This window comes from Chrysochloris asiatica, unplaced genomic scaffold (assembly GCF_000296735.1).
Source record: "Chrysochloris asiatica unplaced genomic scaffold, ChrAsi1.0 scaffold00009, whole genome shotgun sequence".
Classification (NCBI taxonomy): Eukaryota; Metazoa; Chordata; class Mammalia; order Afrosoricida; family Chrysochloridae; genus Chrysochloris; species Chrysochloris asiatica.
Window position 1 is genome coordinate 28,065,648 of NW_006408527.1, and position 19,179 is coordinate 28,084,826.

At 38.2% G+C, this 19,179-nt stretch overlaps 1 protein-coding gene and 1 pseudogene across 1 annotated transcript; both read right to left on the minus strand.

Moving 5' to 3' along the window:
* The window catches only part of LOC102821728, a 68,593-nt pseudogene extending 65,070 nt beyond the window's left edge, over positions 1–3,523 (minus strand).
* A 12,474-nt stretch (positions 3,524–15,997) lies between these two features.
* On the minus strand, positions 15,998–17,425 carry LOC102822111 (U2 small nuclear ribonucleoprotein auxiliary factor 35 kDa subunit-related protein 2-like). Its single transcript, XM_006834231.1, has one exon. It carries the CDS (start codon positions 17,423–17,425, stop codon positions 15,998–16,000), a length of 1,428 nt encoding a protein of 475 aa, XP_006834294.1.
* Positions 17,426–19,179: the final 1,754 nt, after the last annotated feature.

Below are 19,179 nucleotides of genomic sequence, written 5' to 3' on the forward strand. Positions count from 1 at the left end.
AGAAGAAGTCTCATCATCATTGTTTCTAAAGAGCATTCTGGTTGTACGTATTTTTGTTTGTTTTTCTGGCAGTCCATGGTACTTTCAATATTCTTCTTCAACATAATTCAAATTCATTGATTCGTCTATAGTATTCTTTATTTATTGTCCAACTTTCACATGCATATAAGATGATTGAAAATACCATGGCTTGGGTCAGGATCATTTTAGTCCTCAACCTAGAATCTTTGCTCTTTAACATTTTAAAGAAGTGTTTTGCAGCAGAATTGACTAATGCAGTACAACTTTTGATTTTTTGAAGGCTGCATCTCTGAATGTTAATTGTAGATTCAAGCAAAATAAAGTCTTTCAATCTTTTCACTGTTTGTTGTTGTTGTTAAGTGCCATGGAGTCCGCCCCGACTCATAGTGACCCTGTATAGAGTTTCCAAGGAGCTGTAGTGATTTTAAACTGTCAACCTTGCAGTTCAAACTGACACGCTGTCCAATGCATTAGTCTGCTAATTATGATGGTATTAATTGGTCCAGTTGTGAGGATTTTTATTTTCTTTACACTGAGGTGCAATCCATTCTGAAGGCTATGGTCTTTGATCTTCATCAGTATTTCAAGTCCTCTTTGCTTCCAACAAGCAAGATTGTGTCATCTACATATCACAGGCTATACACGAGTCTTCCACCAATCCTGACGTCACATTCTTCCTCACAGAATCCAACTTTTTGGATTATTTGCCCAGCATACAGATTAAATAAGTATAATGAAAGATAAAATCCGGACAAACCTTTCCTGATTTTAAACCATTCAATATCTTCTTGTTTTGTTCAAATGACTGCCTCTTGGTCTATGTACAGGTTCCTCATGAGCACAATCAAGTGTTCTGGTATACTTATTCTTCAAAATGTTATCCATAGTTTATGAGCCACACAGTTAAATGCATATGCATAGTCAATAAAGCACAAGTACTTATTTTTCATATTTTCGTATGATCCATTTGATGTCAGCCATGACATTCCCTAAGTCTGAAATTATCTTCTTAATCAAGCTTGAATTTCTGGCAGCTCCCTGTTGATATACTATTTCAACTGTTTTTAATTATCTTCAGCAAATTTTAACTTGCATGTGATATTAATGATATTGTTTGATGATTTCCACTTTCCACTAGGTAACCTTTCTTTGGAATGGGCACAAATACATATCTTTTCAGTAGGTTGGCCAGGTAACTATCTTCCAAATTTCTTGACATAGATGAGTGAGTGCCTTCAGCGTTGCATCAGTTTGTTGAAAGACTTTAATTTGTGTTTTGTCAATTCCTAGAGCCCTTTTTTTGCTTTCAGTGCCGCCTGGATTTCTTTCTTCAACGCTATCAGTTCTAGATCTTGAAATGGTTGAGTATCAACCAATTGTGACACTGTGCATTCATTCCTTTCAACTTCTTTTAATGCTTTCTATATCGTTCAATATTTTACACATTGAATCCTTAAATATTGCAAGTCAAGACTTGCATTTTTTTCTGGTCTTTCAGCTTGAGAAATGCTGAGCTTGTTCTTCCCTTTTGTTTTTCTAACTCCAGATCTTTGCACATTTCACTATCATACTTAACTCTGTCTTCTCAAGCTGCCCTGTGAATTTTCTGTTCAGTTCTTCTACTTCACTTCTTCCATTTGCTTTAGCTTTAAGATGCTCAAGAGAAAATTTCAGAGTCTTTTAAATGACCTTTAGCTGTATTCCTGTATGATGTTCTTGATGTCATCCCCAAACTCTCCTGGTCTTTGGTCATTAGTGTCTAATGCATCTAATCTGTTCTTGAGATGGCCTCTAAATTCAAGTGGGATATATTCGAGGTCATATTTTGGCTGTGGTGAACTTTTTAATTTTCTTCAACATCAGCCTGAACTTGCATATAAGCAATTGATGATCTGTTCCAGTGTGCCCCTGGCCTTATTTTGGCTGATGCTATTGAGTTTCTCCATCATCTTTTCCTACAGATGTAGTCATTTTGGTTCCTGTGTATTCCTTCTGGTGAGGTCCATGCGCATAGTCGCTGTTTATGCAGTTGAAAAAAGAGTATTTGTAATGAATAAGTCATTGGTCTTGCAAAATTCTATCATGTGATGTCCAGCTTCATTTCTATCACCAAAGCTATATTTTCCAACTACTGATCCTTCAGCTTAGTTTCCAACTTTCACATTCCAGTCACTAGTAATCATCAGTGTGTCTTTTTTATTTTATTTTAAATAATTGGTATTTTATTGATCATTCCAATAAAATTCCAATAAATAAATAGTACAGAGATATTATGGACAATTTGTATGCAATTCTTAATGTACTTACCAAAAATCTAAAAGCCACATAATTACAATTATTTTCTAAATTCCAGTGACTTTCCAGTTTTAAATTTGTAGGCAATTTAAAAAATAGGATCTCAAGTATCAGTATATTCAAATGTTGATAGTCATGTGGTTGTGGTCAAGTGTCATCGAGTCGGTTCTGATTCATAGCAACCCTGTACAGGGTTTCCAAGAAGCAGCTAGTGAGTTTGAGCTGCCAACCTTGCAATTCAAACAAACTGCATTTGAGTGCTTATCCTACAGAGCCACACCAGGACTCCATCGATAGTCATAAGCCCCACTAATGCACAACTGACCATCATATACACTACACACTCAATTTTTCAATTTTTCACAGTACATAATGTTATGAGGAAAACTGGACTACCACGACCAAAGATGTCATGGAATGCACACAGTTCTGACAGGGTGAGCCAAGATGAGGGAAACAATTCTACTAATATATAACATGGATAAAGAACTTAAAATGTTGAAGTCATACAAATGCATGACTGTGAATCCAATTTGCCATTAAGTATGCTTTGTATTATGCGATATAAAAACTATAAAACCAACTCTCCATGGAATGTTGACACAAAAGACAGTCAAAATATCTCACAATTCAATATCCCACCATTTATTGGATGGACCAAAAAATAAACAACCCATAAATGAGTCAACCTCTTAGAATCAAATTTACACTTAAAAAATGAGATGAAGTGGGATTTCCTCCTTCTTAGAAATGTTTCTAGAGCTACTAAAAAACTTGAATTTATAAAATAGTTGATAAAAATATTCCTGTGGATTGTACAAGAAGGGAGATAAAAGACCCACTGACACGACATGATAGACAAACACTTATCAGATGTGGCTTCTTTCTCTCCTGCTTTATCGGAGGCTGAATTCCTCTAGTTTTTACCCTTTCCATTTTCAACAGATAAATCTTTCGTTTCTTTGTTAGTCCCTTCAGCCTGTTTCCCCTTTGCTCTCCTTTTCCCTTTTGTTTACACTTTTTTGTCTGTAGATTTATCGTTTCCTGCTGCCTGTTTTGGCTTCTTTTCCACTTTTTCAGGAGCAGGTTTAGCTGACAACCTCGCCAATCCCTTGGGCTCCTCCTTTATTGCCCTTTTGTTCACGCTGACCTTTCTCTTGGGTATGTTGGCAGTGGGGAGGGTGCCTGCAGGTAGCCTGCAGGCCATAGTGTACCTAGAACCTGCCTAAGTTCTCAGTGTATTCTGATTACTAGTTGATCAAGTGCAGACAGAAGAAGTTGGAAGAGTTCTTCAATTTCATCATCACTGACTAGTGGCTGCTGCGTAGAATTGAATAATAGTGCTATTAACTGGTCTTCGTTCTAGGCATATGAATATTATTCTATCACAAACAGCATTGCATTTCAAGATAAATCTTGAAATGCTCTTTTTGATGATGAATGCAATGCCATTCCTTTTCAATTTATCATACCTGGCATAGTCAACCATATAACTGTCAGATTCAAAATGGCCATTTGAGTCCACCAATGCCTAGGATATCTCTTTATGCATTCCATTTCATTTTTGACAACTTCCAATTTTCCTAGATTCATACTTTGTACATTACATGCTCCAATTACTAATGGTTGTTTGTAGTTGTTTTTCCCATGTTGAATTGTGTCACATCAACAAATGAAGGTCTCAAAAGCTTTGTTCCACTCATATCATTAAGGTCAACTCTACTTAGAGGAGGGAGCTCTTCCACATTCATATTTGAGTGTCTTTGAACTGGAGGGGTTTATCTATAATCACTATATCTGACAGTTTTCCACTGCTCTTCATAAGGTTTACAGTGGCTAACTATTTAGAAGTGGTCTGTCTCTCTTCTTCCCCGTATGTCTTAAGTCTGGAAGCTCTGCTGAAACCTGACCACCATGGGTGACCCTACTAGTATTTACAATACCGTTGTCATTGCTTCCAGCATCAAAACACATAAGCCACCAGAGTAGCACAAACTGACAGGCAAGTGGTGGAGTACCAACTTTGTTGCTATTAGGTGTTGTTGAGTTGGTATCAACTTATAAGAACGTTATTCACAACAGAACGAAGCACTGACTGGTTCTGTGCCAACCTCACAGCCACTGCTACACTTGAACCCATTGTTGCTGCTATAGTGCCAATCCATATTGCTAAGCATCTTCCTTTTTTTGGTTAACTTTCTACTTTACCAGCATAATATTTTTCTCTAGGGACTGGTCAAACACAAATCCTCACCACTGGACCAATAAACAACATTCTTATTAACAGAGAAAAGATTGAAGTTGTCAAGGACTTCATTCTTCTTGGATCAACCATCAACACTCATGAAAGCAGCAGTCAAAAAATCAAACAATATATTGCATTAGGCAAATCTGCTGCACAAGACCTGCTGGAGAAGGATATCATGTTTGGTAAGGTGGAGGGTTGTAGAAAAAGAGGAAGACCCCCAGTGAGATGGATTGGCAAAGTGGAAGTATAAATGGGCTCAAGCATGGCAACAATTGTGAGTTTGGCCCAGGACCTGGCAATGCTTGGTTCTGTTGTGCATAGGGTCGCTATGAGTCGGTTCTAACTTGATGGCACCTAACAATAACAACAACAAAAGGACTGGTCCTTCCTGATGAAATGTCTGAAGTATAAGAGACAAAGTTTGGTCATCCTTCGCTTCCAATGAGCATTCTGGCTGTACTTCTTCCAACACACATTTGTTTGTTCTTTTGTCAGTCCATGGTATTTTTAATATTCTCCCCCAACTCCATAATTCAAATGCATCAGTTCTACAGTCTTCTTTTTATTCATTGTCTAACTTTTACATGCACAAGAGGCTATTGAAAATATCAGTGGTTTGGGTCAGGAGCACCTTCTTCCTCAAACTGACATCTTTGCTCCTGAATACTTTAAATAGGTCTTATACAGCAGATTTTCCTAATGCAATAATACATCATTTGATTTCTTGACTGTAGCTTCCATGACTGCTGATGGTTGAGCCAAACAGGATAAAGTCTTTGACAACTTCAATCTTTTCTGTTTATCTTGATATTATTTATTGGTGAGAACTTTTGATTTCTTTACAGTGAGGTGCAACCCATATTGAAGGCTTTGATCTTCATAAGTATTTTAATGATTTCTGCATTCCATTGGGTTACCTCACTTTGGAATGTGTACAAATATGCATCTCTTCCAACCAGTTGGCCTGGTAGCTGTCTTGGAAATTTCTTAACATAGATGAGTGAGTGCCTCCAGTGCCACATCAGTTTGTTGAAAGATTTCAATTAGTATTTCATCAATTTTATTTTCAAAGCCTGGTTTTGGTCAATGCCTTCACTGTACCTTAGCCTTCTTCCTGCAGTATCATTGGCTTTTTATCGTATGCTACCTCTTGAAATGACTGAACATCAAGCATTTCTTTTTGGTACTCTGTGACTCTGCATATTTCTTACATCTCCTTTTGATGCTTTCTGCATTATTCGATATTTTGCCCTTAGAATGTTTCAGTATTGCAAGTCAAGGCTTGAATATTTTTCTTCAGTTCCCTTAGCTTGAAAAATGCTGAGCATGTTTTTCCCTTTTGGTTTTCTAACTTCAGGTCCTTGCACATTTCACTATAATATTTGACTTTGTCTTCTCAAGCTGCCCTTTCAAATTCTCTATTCAGCTCTATTACTTCCTCATTTCTTCCATTTGCTTTAGCCATGCTCTATGCTGCAGAGCAAGTTTCTATTTTGGTATTTTCCTTCTCTTTTGTTGTTTTAAAGACCTTTGGTTTTCTTCTTGTATGATGTTCTTGATGTCATCCTACAACTCTTCTGGACTTCATTCATTAACATCAAATTCATCAAACCTGTTCTTGGAATTTTAGATGATCTGTAAATTCAGGTGGGATATGTTCTATGTCACATTTTGGCTCTTGTGCACTTGTTTTAATTTTCTCCAGTTTCAGCCAGAACTTGCACATGAGCAATTGATGGTTTGGTACACAGTCTGCCGCTGAACTTGTTTTGGCTGATGATATGGAGTTTTCCACTGTCTCTTTTCACAGATGTAGACAATTTGATTTTTGTGTATTCTATCTAGTGAGGTCTACATGTATAGTTGTCTTTTATGTTGCTTTAAAAAAAAGGTATTTGCAATGATGAAGTCATTGGTCTTGCAAAATTCTATCATGCAATCTTCAGCATCATTTCTATCACTAAGGTCATTTTTTCCAACTACTGATCCTTCCTCTTTGATTCCAGCCTTTACATTTCAATCACCAGTAATTATCAATACATACTGATTGCATGTTTGATCAATTTCAGACTGATGAAGTTGGTAATTCTTTAATTTCATCATCATCAGTTTTTAGTGGTTGATGGGTAAATTTGAATAATAGTGGCATTAACTGGTCTTCCTTATAGATGTTTGGATATTATCCTGTCACAGACAGCATTATACTTCAAGATAGATCTTAAAATGTTTTTTGTTTTTTTTTTTTGATCATGAATGCAATGCCATTCTTCTTTAAATGGTCATTCCTGGCATAAAAAAAACACATGATTGTCAGATTCACAATGGCCAATACTAGTCCATTTCAGTTCACTAATGCCTAGGATATCATTGTTTATGCATTCCATCTCATATTTAGCAACTTCCAATTTTCCTTGATTCATACTTTGTACATTCCATGTTTCGATTATTAATGTATGTTTACAGGTGTTTCTCTTCATTTTGAGTTGTGCTCCTTCAGAAAATGAAGCTCCTGAAAGCTTACTCCATTTGAGTCATCACAGTCAACTCTCCTTTGAGGAGGCAGCTCTTCGCCAGCAACTAAGGAAGCTGAAAGAGTGCAATGATATTGATGATATGCAGAAGGAAGTAATTGCTGACTTATTTTTCAACTAAGTTATCAAAAATGAAGGTAAAATAATACATTTCCAGTCAAGCAAAAAGAGATAGCATGGGCTAGCAACTTATGATGTATGAATAATTCAGGCAGAAGGAAAATGATCCTACATTAAAGATTTAAATTGAAAATAAGGAAGAACAAAATAAGTGGTAAACTTTGAAGCAAATTCAAACCAGCTGATTGTACAAAACAATATTAATGTACAAGGGACTTCAAAAAGTTCATGGAAAAATGGAATGAAAAGATAATGGAAAGTTTCTATGAACTCTGGAGCCTCTTCCTGTTATAAGACTTGAGAGAGGCTTTTTGTGTCATTTACAAGGAGGCTGATTTATTGATAAACTCTGGATTAATTAATTTAAAATTTGCTTGCTAAAATTTCTAGAGCAATCATTATGAGGACAGAAAGAGATTATACATACAAGGTTCGATTATAAGAAGGGAAAATGAAAGGGGAAAAAAAAAACACCCTAAAGAAGGTAAAAGAGAAAGAAATACAAACATAACAAAACATTAGAAATAAACCTATTGCCATCAAACCAAATCTGACTCACAGGGACCCTATAGGACAGAGTGGCACTGTGTCATTAGGTTTCCAAGGCTACAACCTTTACAGAGGAGTGCTTGTGTGGTGCTGTAGGATAAGCACTTGACCAGAAGGTTGGTGATTCAAATTCACCAGCTCCTCAGAAACCCTATACAGTGTAGCTATGGGTCAGAACCAGCTCGATGGCACTTAACAACAACAATCTTTACCAAAGCAGACTGCCACAGCTTCCTCCCATGGATTGGCTGGTGGGTTCAAACACCAACAGTATGGTTAACACTTGAGCTCCTAACCACGGCACCCCCACTTTCTGTTTGTCCCTCCTCTTCTTAAACATTAGAAGAGGAGGAACAAACAAGAAGCATAAAATCTGACAAAAAATTAATTCAGGTGTATAAATAATTGTAATACATGCAAATGGTCTAAATTTAAGAGCCAAAGATAAGCAGACTAGATTAAAAATTGCAATTAACATTTATTATATAATGATTAAGACAGTTTGAATGTAAAAGAATGAAAAGAGATATACCAGGGAAACATTCATCAGAAGAAAACTATTTAGAATTCAAAGTAAAAGCATTATTAGAGTAAAGAAAGTGAAAACACAATGATAAATGGCTCAATTTGCCAGGCTGATACAATTTTAAAGAGGTATGTTGTTACAACATAACCAAAAAAACACATATATAAAGTAAACACTGAAAGAACTGTAAATTAAAATGGACAAATCCACGATCATATTAGATTTTAACTCACCAATACCATTAATATAATTTGTGTCAAGCAGACACAAATGTGGTAATGGAAGATGCCAATAACACAATCATTACTCTTAGTAAAGGTTATGTATTTAGAAAACTATACTCAAGAACTGCAAAAAAATATAATATTCCTTACAAACACATGAAAAACTTCTAAAATGTGTCTCAAAACATTTTAAAGAGTTTGTAGCTTATTTAACATGGTTTTTGATTACTGTGGTCCTGAAAAATGTTAACATCAGTTGCTGAGTAGGAATTGAGATTTGAGTCCTGGTGTGGCACTGTAGGTTAATGCGCTGGACTGTAAAGTTGGCTTGAACCACAAGGTTGGTAGTTCAAGCTTACCAGCTGCTCCTTGGAAACCCTTTACAGGGTCACTATGGGTTAGAACTGACTCAACTGCACTTAACAACAACAACAATATCAGTTTGAAAGTGTGTCCTTTGGAGACTTCTCTATCAGTCACGTTGAAAAATTCTATATGAAATGAATGTTGCTAAAATTATACACTGGTTGCAATAAACATATCACCAAGATATATATACTCTTGTTCATATAAATCCTAACATATTTTTCTAAAAAAATTTAACAAAGCACGCAAATCACGTGTGCATTCAAATTTTGTAGTTTTTATTATATTCATATCAGGATAGGTAAACCTCTTCATACAGTCAGCGTAAAAGCTGGTTTGAAAGATTTGCTTTGGGGTGTGTATGTGTAGTACTTTTCCTCCGTATACTTAAGCTAAACTAAATAAATAACAATTTTACATTGACACTAGGGAGCATAGTGGCTCTGTAAGATACACATTGAACTGTGAACCACAAGGTTAACAGTTTGAGCTCACCAGTTGTTCCACAGAAGAAAGATGACACTTTCTGCTTCCACAAAGTTTACAGCCTCAGAAACTACACAGGGTCACTATAAATTGGAACTGACTCGATGGCACTTCACAACAGCATGATTGTTATTGTGGTTAAGTATATGATGGCATAGTGGTTAAGCACTTGGTTGCTAATCTATAGGTCAGTGATTTGAATTACTCCTGTAAGCTTTTAGCCTGGGAAACTGTATGGAGCAGTTCTATTCTGTCACATGGAATCACTATGAGTTGGAAATGATTCCATGGCCTACAACAACAGCATGACTGTTACTAGTTTCTTAGTAACGTGACTGTTACTAAGGTTCCTGTATGGCCCAAAAGGTTTGTGCTTGGTGCCTAAAATGTAGCCCTGATGATGCAGTGGTTAAGTGCTTCGCAGACAATGGAAAGGACATGGCTCAAACCCACTAACCTCTCAGTAGGAGAAAGATGTGGCAATCAGCTTTACGTTTTTGAAAACCCTAAGGGGCAGGTCTACTGTGTTCTATAGGGTTGCTTTGAGTTTGATCAACTCTACCGCAACTGGTTTTGGCTTATAGTCTAAAGGCGGGCAGTTCAAATCCGCCTAGTTGTTCCAGTGAAGAAAGGCCTGCCTGTCAAGAAAATCCTATACAGTTCTTTATTCTGTAACATGTGGGTTTGCCATGAGTCAGTATGGTCTTGATGACAATGGGTTTCTATGTTTGGGATTTTTTTTTTTTTTTTTTTTGGTGTAATTAATTAACACTTAAAAAGAATCTAGGAAATGTCTGGGAAAAGCAATTGTATTAATCCTTTCTCATGCCACACTGAAATCATCTCAAGTAGGGTTTCTTTCTTTGCAGAGGAATTAATTATAATGAAAGGAGAAGTTCTAGAAATTCAGTTATACTTGGAACAGAAGTGGTTTTCAGTTTTGTGATTATGTTTCCTAAGGCTTTAGAATATGGTAACTTCTCAGGTGGAGTACTTTTTATATAGGTGTGAAAAGGACTTGGAGACTGTTTTGTGTGACCACTTTTTACTTCACAAGAGGGGGAAGGAGAATCAAACCTCCACATCAACCCAGGGCTGACTCCTATGAGGCTGAGCTCAAACAAGCCTCTAGCCTCCTATATTCTCTACCACATCTGAACCCAACCATCCCTCCCACTGTACTCTACTCAACTGGGTTCACTAATTCATTGCAATGGCCACATACAACTCAGATACCGTATTCACAGTTACGGAATTTAACAGGCTACAATGCAGGATGACAAAATGCTCAGGATACAGTCTTTGGTAAGGACAACCTCTTCTCTGCCAGTCCCATAGGCAGGCCTGAGGTGGTCCTCACCAAAGACCTATATCCTGAGCATTGTCTGGTCCTGCATTGTAACCTGTTGACTTCCTTAATCAACTTCATAACTGTGAATACGGTATCTGAGTTCTATGAGGCCATTGCCAGAAAGAAGTTCACAGAATTATTTCTCAAAAGATCAAGCAGTGTTGTTATACTTTCTTATATATTTGAACACACTATTCATCTGACTTTTAAGTAATAACGCCTATTTTTTTTTTTTGACATGGTCAAAGGCTTCGGTTTTGATTCACAATCAACATCCATGGAAGCAACAGTTTAGAAAGCACAAATATACCACCTTCTATTTTACAAATGTAGGAACCGAGAAACTGGGGTTAAGTGGCTCATCCCAAATCAAGTTATGATAACATGCATGGTTTAAAAACATTCTTTTGTTTCCAAGTTATGTCCTTTCTTAAATTTTTGTTAAAAATTCTGTGGCTAGGTTGATCAAATTAACACCCAACTTTGACAAGAAAGTTTAAGATCAGTGTAACTGAATATAATTTTAGGTTCTCTGTTTCCAAATTCTTTATTAATTCTCAGGAGTTCTTGTCTGTCTTTTACATCTCATGACTAACATTATATTTATACCACATGTGGTTTCCTCTCATCATTCTACCTTCTGCATGAATAATCTGAAACAACTTCCACTTAAATAAAAAACACTGTAGCCTTATGTCAAATATGGGCAATGTTAGTGGGAGAAGGCATTCCACAGAAGCCCAGTAATAATAGCCCACCTCTGGACAATTATTTTAAAAGTGTCTTCAGTAGGTTTTTCTCTCTTTCACTCAGTGATATTTTATAATGTTTTCAGTGAAGATTTACTTAGCAGTTTAGGTTCACCGTCAACACTTTCTACACAAATTGTTTAGTGACATTAATTATATTCTTCACAATGTGTTAACACTCTTATATTTCAGTTCTAGTTGTTCCATTTTCATTAATTTAGTTTCCCGGTCCCATCTTCATTTTAATGTAATTACTGACTATGTAGCATCATAGAGATGATTTTTTCAAGGACTACAGTACTCATGGTTGATATTCTTTATTTTGTGAGCCAATCTGCTATTTAGCTAAAAGATAACCTCAGAGATCTAGTTTTAATTCAAGGTTTAATGACTATCAGAGCAATTGTCTCGGAAAGGAGTCCTGGGGTGAAGCTGTAGGATAAGCACTTGACCACAAGGTTGGTTTGAACCCTAAGGTTGTGGTTCAAATTCACCAGTTGCTCTTCAGAAATCTTATACAAGGTTGCTAGAGTCGGAACCGACTCGATGGCAGTTAACAACAACAACAGTCTTAGGGAGTCCTCCAGATTGCAGTGGTCCAGTAAGTTTTGTTTTTTTAGGAATTTGATTCTATTCCACATTTTTCTCCCATTCTCTCAGGCTCCACCTGTTGTAGCCCTGGTCAGAAGTGTTGATAGTGGTAGCTGGGTACCATCTAGTTCTGGTCTCAGGGTAGATGAGGCCATAGTTCATGTACAATATTAGTCCTGTAGACTAGCTTTTATTTTGGTCTTTGATTTTCTCTGGACAAGTAGAGAACAATAACTGTACCTTTAGATGGCTATGTGCATGCTTTTAGGACTCTATATACTATTCACAAAACTAAAATGTAAAACATACCTTTTCTCTCCCTACCTTATATTTGTTTTGTTGTTGTTGTTGAGAATATACACAGCAAAACATAATATAAATCAACAGTCTCTATACATGTAAAATTTAGTGTCATTGATTACATTTGTCACTAGTTGTACAACCATCCTCATCTTCCTTTTCAGAGCTGTCCCTCTCTCATTAACATAAACTCATTGCCTTCTGAGGTTGTAATCTTTTGAGTTGCTATTTTTGCTGTTATCCCATATAGATAGTTCTTAAGAGGGTATAATGTGTCTCATATAGTAAATCCTCAAGAGTATAATGCTCAAGGCAGACATTCTTTAGTAGTTAAGCAAAAATACTTTTCAGTTTTAAGATGATGACTTCAGGAGATATTTTTTATTTAAGGTTTAAAGTTTATCTCTGGGCAGTAATGTGAAGGGTTCATCTACGTCCCATGGTTCCAGGAAGTCTAGAGTCCTTGAGAATTTGAAAGACAGTTTTGCATTTCCCTTCTGTTGATCAAGATTCTTCCATGGAATTTTTTAATCAAAATATTCAGTAATGGTAGCTGGGCACCATCCACTTCTTTTGGTTTCAAAGTAACGGAGGCAGTTCATTGAGATAATTGGCTATACACTCCATTTCTCCTCCTCTCCCCCTTTCTCTGTTGCTTTAGGTGACTAGAGACCAACTGTCATGCTTTGGACAGCTACTTGCTTTTAAGACTCCAGACACTATGCAACAAACTAGGAGGTATATTGGAAGCACTACATGTTATTGGTGTGGCACTGTGGGTTAATGCACCAGACTGCAAAGCCATTTGAACTGCAAGGTTGGCAGTTCAAGCTCACCAGCGGTGCCTCGAAAACCCTATACAAGGTAGCTATGGGTCAGAACCAACTCAACAGTGCTTAACAACAAGAAACATGTTATTGTGGTCGTCGTGGTGTGCTGTGGAGTTGGTTCCAGGTCATAGTGACCCTGCTGCATAGGATTTCGAGGCTATAAATCTTTATGGGAGCAGAAAGTCTCAACTTTCTCCTGTGGAACTGCTGGTAGCTTCTAACTGTTAACCTTGAGGCTAGCAGCCTGATTTGTAACCACTACATTCGGGTTGGGAATCGCAAGGTCAGCAGTTTGAAATTACCAGCTGTTCCGTGGGAGAAAGATGAGGCTTTCTGCTCCCGTAAAGATTTATAGCCTGGGAAACCCTGTACAGGGTCACTATGAGTTGGAACCGACTCCACGGCACATAACAACAACAACAACAATGCTAACAGAGCTCCTTAAACATGTTGTTGTTGTCGTCAGGTGCCATCGAGTCAGAACCGACTCATAGTGACCCCATGCACAGCAGAACGAAACAATGTCCGATCCTGGGCCAACCTCACTACCGCTGCCACACTTGAGTCCATCAATGATGCCACCTGGCCAATTTTTCTCTGACCCTCCACCTTACCCAGCATGACATCCTTCTCCAATGATTGTTTCCTCCGGACAATATGTCCAAAGTATGAGAGACAAAGCTTAGCCATCCTGGCCTCCAAGGATGTTAAGACCAATTAATTGAGATGTCCCATGAAACCATGACCCTAAATCTCTAAAACAAGGAACCAAATCCCAAGAGGTGTTTAGTTGTACATAAGCAGCCCTGTTACAGAGGTTTTAGATTCGAGAGTGCCACAGGAGCCCTAGGCCAGAAAGTGTCACAGCAGCTTTTGATCTGTGGTTGAAGAAACCAAGGTCACTCGGAGAGGTGAAGCATAGTTCCATATTTTATTAAGCTGGCTGGCTCAGAGGAGCTAGTTTCTCCAGATTCTGAGCCCTGAATGGGGAGGGCAACATAGGCTTATATGGAGTCAGAGTCGGGGAGGGGTTAGTGTGCTGACCTGTTTTAGGACAGAGGGGAAACAAGGGGGATTGGCCCCGTTAGTGACCTGATTAACATTTTAGCTTGTCTGCTGGGTGAGGAAGATTGGTCCCATTCAGTAACCTGATTAGCATTGGCGGGGAAGAGGCAGTTAATGTTTTTAACTTTTCCTGTTCATAACAACTACTATTTTTTGTCTTTTAATCTATCACAATTTTTGCCAATTCTACTTTTTACAGGTTACAGCTTATTGACAGCAATTACAATAATTAGTTGTACACTCTTCCCTCAATCAATGAGATGTTTCTGTCACTTTAAATTCCCTTTCTCCTTCCCTTCTGCCCCTGTAACCACTAATAAACTTTTGTCTCTATTTAAATATTTGTCTTTTTTTCTTCCTTTTTTTAAATGTAAGTTATACTTTATTTGTCCTTTTGTAATTGGCTTATTTTGCTCAGCATAATATCCTCAAGTTCCATCCATACTGCAGCATATATATCAAGATTTCATTTTTCCCACTTCCACTGTATATATGTACCACACTTTTTTTTTTAATCCAGTCATCTGTTGATGGACATTTAGTTTTTTTAACTTTGGGCTAGTTTAACTAGTGTTGCAATGAACACTGGTGTACAAGTCTCTTTACGAGGATCTGCTTTCTAGCCTTTTGGGCATATACTTAGGAGTGGAATTGCTAGTTCATATGGTAGTTATATTTTCAGCTTTTTCAGGAACCACCACGTTGTTTTCCACAGTGGCTGTTCCATTTTGCATTACCACCAGTAATGGATTAACTTTCCAAAATCGTTATTTCCTGTGTCCTTTTTATCTTAGCTATCCTGTTGTTGTTAGGTACTGTGGAGTCGGTTCTTATTCATAGTGACTCTATATAGTGTTTCTGAGAAGCAGCTGGTGGGTTTGAACCTTTGACCTTGCAATTAGCAGTCCAATGCTTATCCTACAGCATCATACCATCCTCCTGGGAATGAAATGGTATCTGATTGAGGCTTTGATTTGCATCTTTCGGATGGCTAATGATGCTGAGGGTCTTTTCATGTGTCTGGGAGCCATTTCAATGTATAGTTTGGTAAAATGTCTATTAAGTCCCTGCCCATTTTATAATTGGGTTCTTTGACAACTATATATGCTATTAGATTTTTATCAGCTATATGGTTTCTGAAGTTTTGTTACCAGTGGGTAGTGTGTCTTTTCACTTTTCTTGGTAGTCTTTGATGAACAAAGTTTTTAGTTTCTATGAGGTTACATTTATTTATTTAAATTTATTTTTGACTTTTTGTTATCAGCAAAGACTAAAAATAATTTAAACATCTAACAATAGGAATTGGTTAAATAATTTGATAGATTAAGTTATGTGGTGTAAGTAGAAAACATGAAAGATAGGACCAATCGAAGTAACACGATGTATCAGGTGACAAACAGTAGCATAGGCAACTGCAATCATATATTAACTCTGATTTAAAAAAAATGTGGACACACCCATAAAATTAAAAAAACATACAAACAGGAAACCTAAAGTAAAGCAATGCTCTAAGGTTAATTGGTTGTCTCTAAAGTTTAGGATTACAAATAATTTTTATGTTGCTATTTATACATTTTGTTTTCTAAGGTTTCTATACTAAACACACAATTTTGATTATCAGAGAAAAACGATTAAAATAGGATTCCAGTGTCCACTGGGTTCTGTCAGACTTGCAGAATCATCTGTGCACACCCACTTCTAGTCAACGTATGTCAGCCCCATAATATATGTATTCATTCATTCATTCATCCATTCCGAAACAAATGAGATTTATTTGGCTTTGGGACTCTGGGTATGTCTGCCTGTACTATCTGACACACACACGCGACACACACACACACACACACACACACACAGCCCTGGTACCTGGAGGACCTCCGGGTCTGGCGGCTCCGGCTGTAGGTCCGACCTCTTGGACTTGGACTGTGATCCCTTTTTCTTCCTCTGTTTTGGGAACTGCGCCTTTCCCGATTTTTTGACACTTGCTTGTGAGATTTCTTCTCACTGTGAGGACTCCTCCTTTTCCTTCCAGATTGCCCATCTCGTTTGTAGAAATGATCTGAACTAGGGCTTCGTCTTCTCCTTGGCCTCCTATAGTAGTTATCATGGTGGCCTGTCCTGTCTTTCCTGTCTGAGTTCTTTCCAAAGGGTGAACTAGTCCTACCTGAGGGCAGGTACCTGGATCTGTCCGCTTCCCGAAATTCATTGTTGGGGTTTCTGAACACATGAAGAAAGTTGCAGTGTTTTCCTCTTGTACACTGCTGGGTTTCAAATAAGTCACAAACTGCCATTTGCCACCGAGTCACCGGGCAGAATTCGCAGTGCAGCTGTCGTCCTGCATACCACCGTCCATTAAACAGAGAAAGGGCTGCTTGGCATTCTTCTTCCGACTGATACTGAACATACACGTTGCCCCTAAGATGCGGTTCAGAGTTGCAGCTGACCTTGAACTGAACCACTTTGCCCACGCTCTTGAACTCTGGGAGCACATCGTCATAGAGCTCCAGGAACTGCTGGTAGGTTTCTTCTACACTGTACTCCAGGCTTGCGTCAGGGTCATCGTCATCATCCATTCTGCACTGCTCCATTCCAAACGTTGTGAACATGCTTTTTATGAGGAGGGTTGGACTCGATGCTGGCAAATTATGTTTACGTGAACACCTATCTCCAAATCTGCATGCTCCTGTTTTATTGTAGAAAGGGCAATAAACTCGATATTTCTCCCTTATTCTTACATCCAAGGGTGGTCCTGGGTTTTGCAATGTGGGACCATTTTCCAAATCTCTTTCTTGCTTCTCCTGTCGTTTTTGTTCCTCTTCTCTCTCTTTCCTCTGCTGTTTGTCCCATTCTGCCTTTAGTTTTCTCTCTAGTTTTTCCTTCTGTTTTCTAGCTGCCTCTTCCTTTTCTTTCTTTATTCGGAACTCTTCTTGTGCCATCTGCTCTCTCAGCAACCACTCTTCATGTAACTTTTGCCTCTTAGTCTCTAACAGCTTCTCTTCTTCTAGTTGGTTTTCTTCATTAAAACCATCTTCTATCTCCTCCTGTGAAGGTCCTGAGTCTCTCAATTGAGCGAGTGCCTGCCGACGCTTCTTTCGTTTCTCCTTCTTAAGGAGGGCTCTGTATGTTCTGTGACGCCTGTTCTTCTTTAACAGAAGCTGCTCGGGCGCCGCCATTTTGTCAGTGTGTTCAGCGTCTCCAGCTGTTTGCTTGCGTTTTTTTTTTTTAAAGCAGAAAGTCTGAGATAACTTTATTTTTTCACTTCTAAGTCCCAAAGTTAGATAGAACAGAGTTGTCAAAAAGGGATTTATTCACACAAATAAATCCTGTTTTCGAAATTTATGAATGAAAAATTTCAGTTAAATACTCAGCATGTTGTTGAGTGCCGTCGAGTCCGTTCCGACTCATAGCGACTTTGTATAGGGTTTCTGAGTAGCGGTTGGTGGGTTTGAACCACTAACCTTGTGGTTCAAACCGACCTTTTGGTCCAGTGGTTATATTACAAGGCCACATCAGGGCAGTGACCCTCTATGGGTTTCCAAGAGTGGCCCTGGTTTGAACCTTTGACCTGTTAACAGTCCAGCGCTTAACCTACAAGTATCACAGCAGGACTTCTTTGTTTGGGTGGTGATGGTAGTGGTAGTTATGCGCCCCGGAGTAGGACTCATAGCAGCTCTGTCTGTATAGGGTTTCTGAGGCTGCACATCTTACTGGAGCAGAAAGCAAGCCTCATCTTTCTCCTAGGAATGCCTAGTAGATTCAAACCGCTGACCTGGAGGTTAACAGCTCAACTCATAATCCACTCTGCTACAGTTTAGGTAGTATATATATGCTTTGTTGTTGTTAAGTGCCGTCCAGTCGGTTCCGACGCATAGCGACCCTGAACAGGGTTTCCAAGGCTGTAAATCTTTACGGGAGCAGAAAGCCTCATGTTTCTCCCGCAGAACAGCTGGTAGTTTCAAACTGCTGACCTTGTGGTTCACAGCCCGATTCGTAACCACTACGCTACCAGAGCTCATATATATATATGTATAGTATTAAAGGGAAAAAATGTGAAACAGGATCTAAATAACTTTCCAGTGGCATATAAACTATTAGCACATATTCTGAAAGCTGGCAGGTCACATCAGTCCTAAGTTAATTGTTAATAGAAATGAGTACTGAGCGTTGTATTTTTTCTATGCTACTATAGCTTTCTTTCACTTCACTTTAATGTTGATCTTTATTTTATGCCCTTTTTAGTATTCTTAGAAAAATCTTCAGATAGTAATCCTCAAAATGTTTTGCAGGATGACACTGGCTCTTCCTTTTGTTTGTCCACTGCACTGACTCTTTACAAGGTTGACGGTTCAAACTCTCTAGCCGCTCCTACCCTGCACAGGGTTTCTGTGAGTCGGAACCAACTGGACAACAACAACAGCAACTCAGCTTAATTTCATCTGCATCTGCATATGCTTAGGCTGCGACTTAGATTTAATGTCTTTACTTGGATTTTGATTAAAGTACTTGGTCCCATTCTTAATTACTTTCCTTCGATTCTGTGTATCTTCACTCATTTTTCTTGACTTCCGGACTTCACATTGCTTTTAAATCATCAGATCTCCTCTTTCTCTTCAAGTTGCCTAACTTTTATCTGACTTCTGCTCCTGTGCTTATGACTTCCCAATCTTGTTTTTCAATCTTCTTCAGCTCTGACCAGGAGATCTATGTTTTCTTTCTGATCTATTACAGCTTCTACTTTTTCTTTCATCTCTACTGCTTTGCCTTAGTTCTTAACTTCTTGATCTCTTGTGGTCCGGAGACCTGCTGCCTCTTGGGTCAGAAGTTCAGCTTGCGTACCTACTTCGTGAATGATTTCTCTTTCTCTGTCATGAGGTATTTTTCTCTTTCTTCCTCTTCTCTTTGTCTTTTCCTTCCTTTCTTCCCTCTC

What these genes read in the sequence shown, in the direction of transcription:
- LOC102822111 (XM_006834231.1), bottom strand. Translation starts at nt 17,425, where the DNA reads ATGGCGGCGCCCGAGCAGCTTCTGTTAAAGAAGAACAGGCGTCACAGA.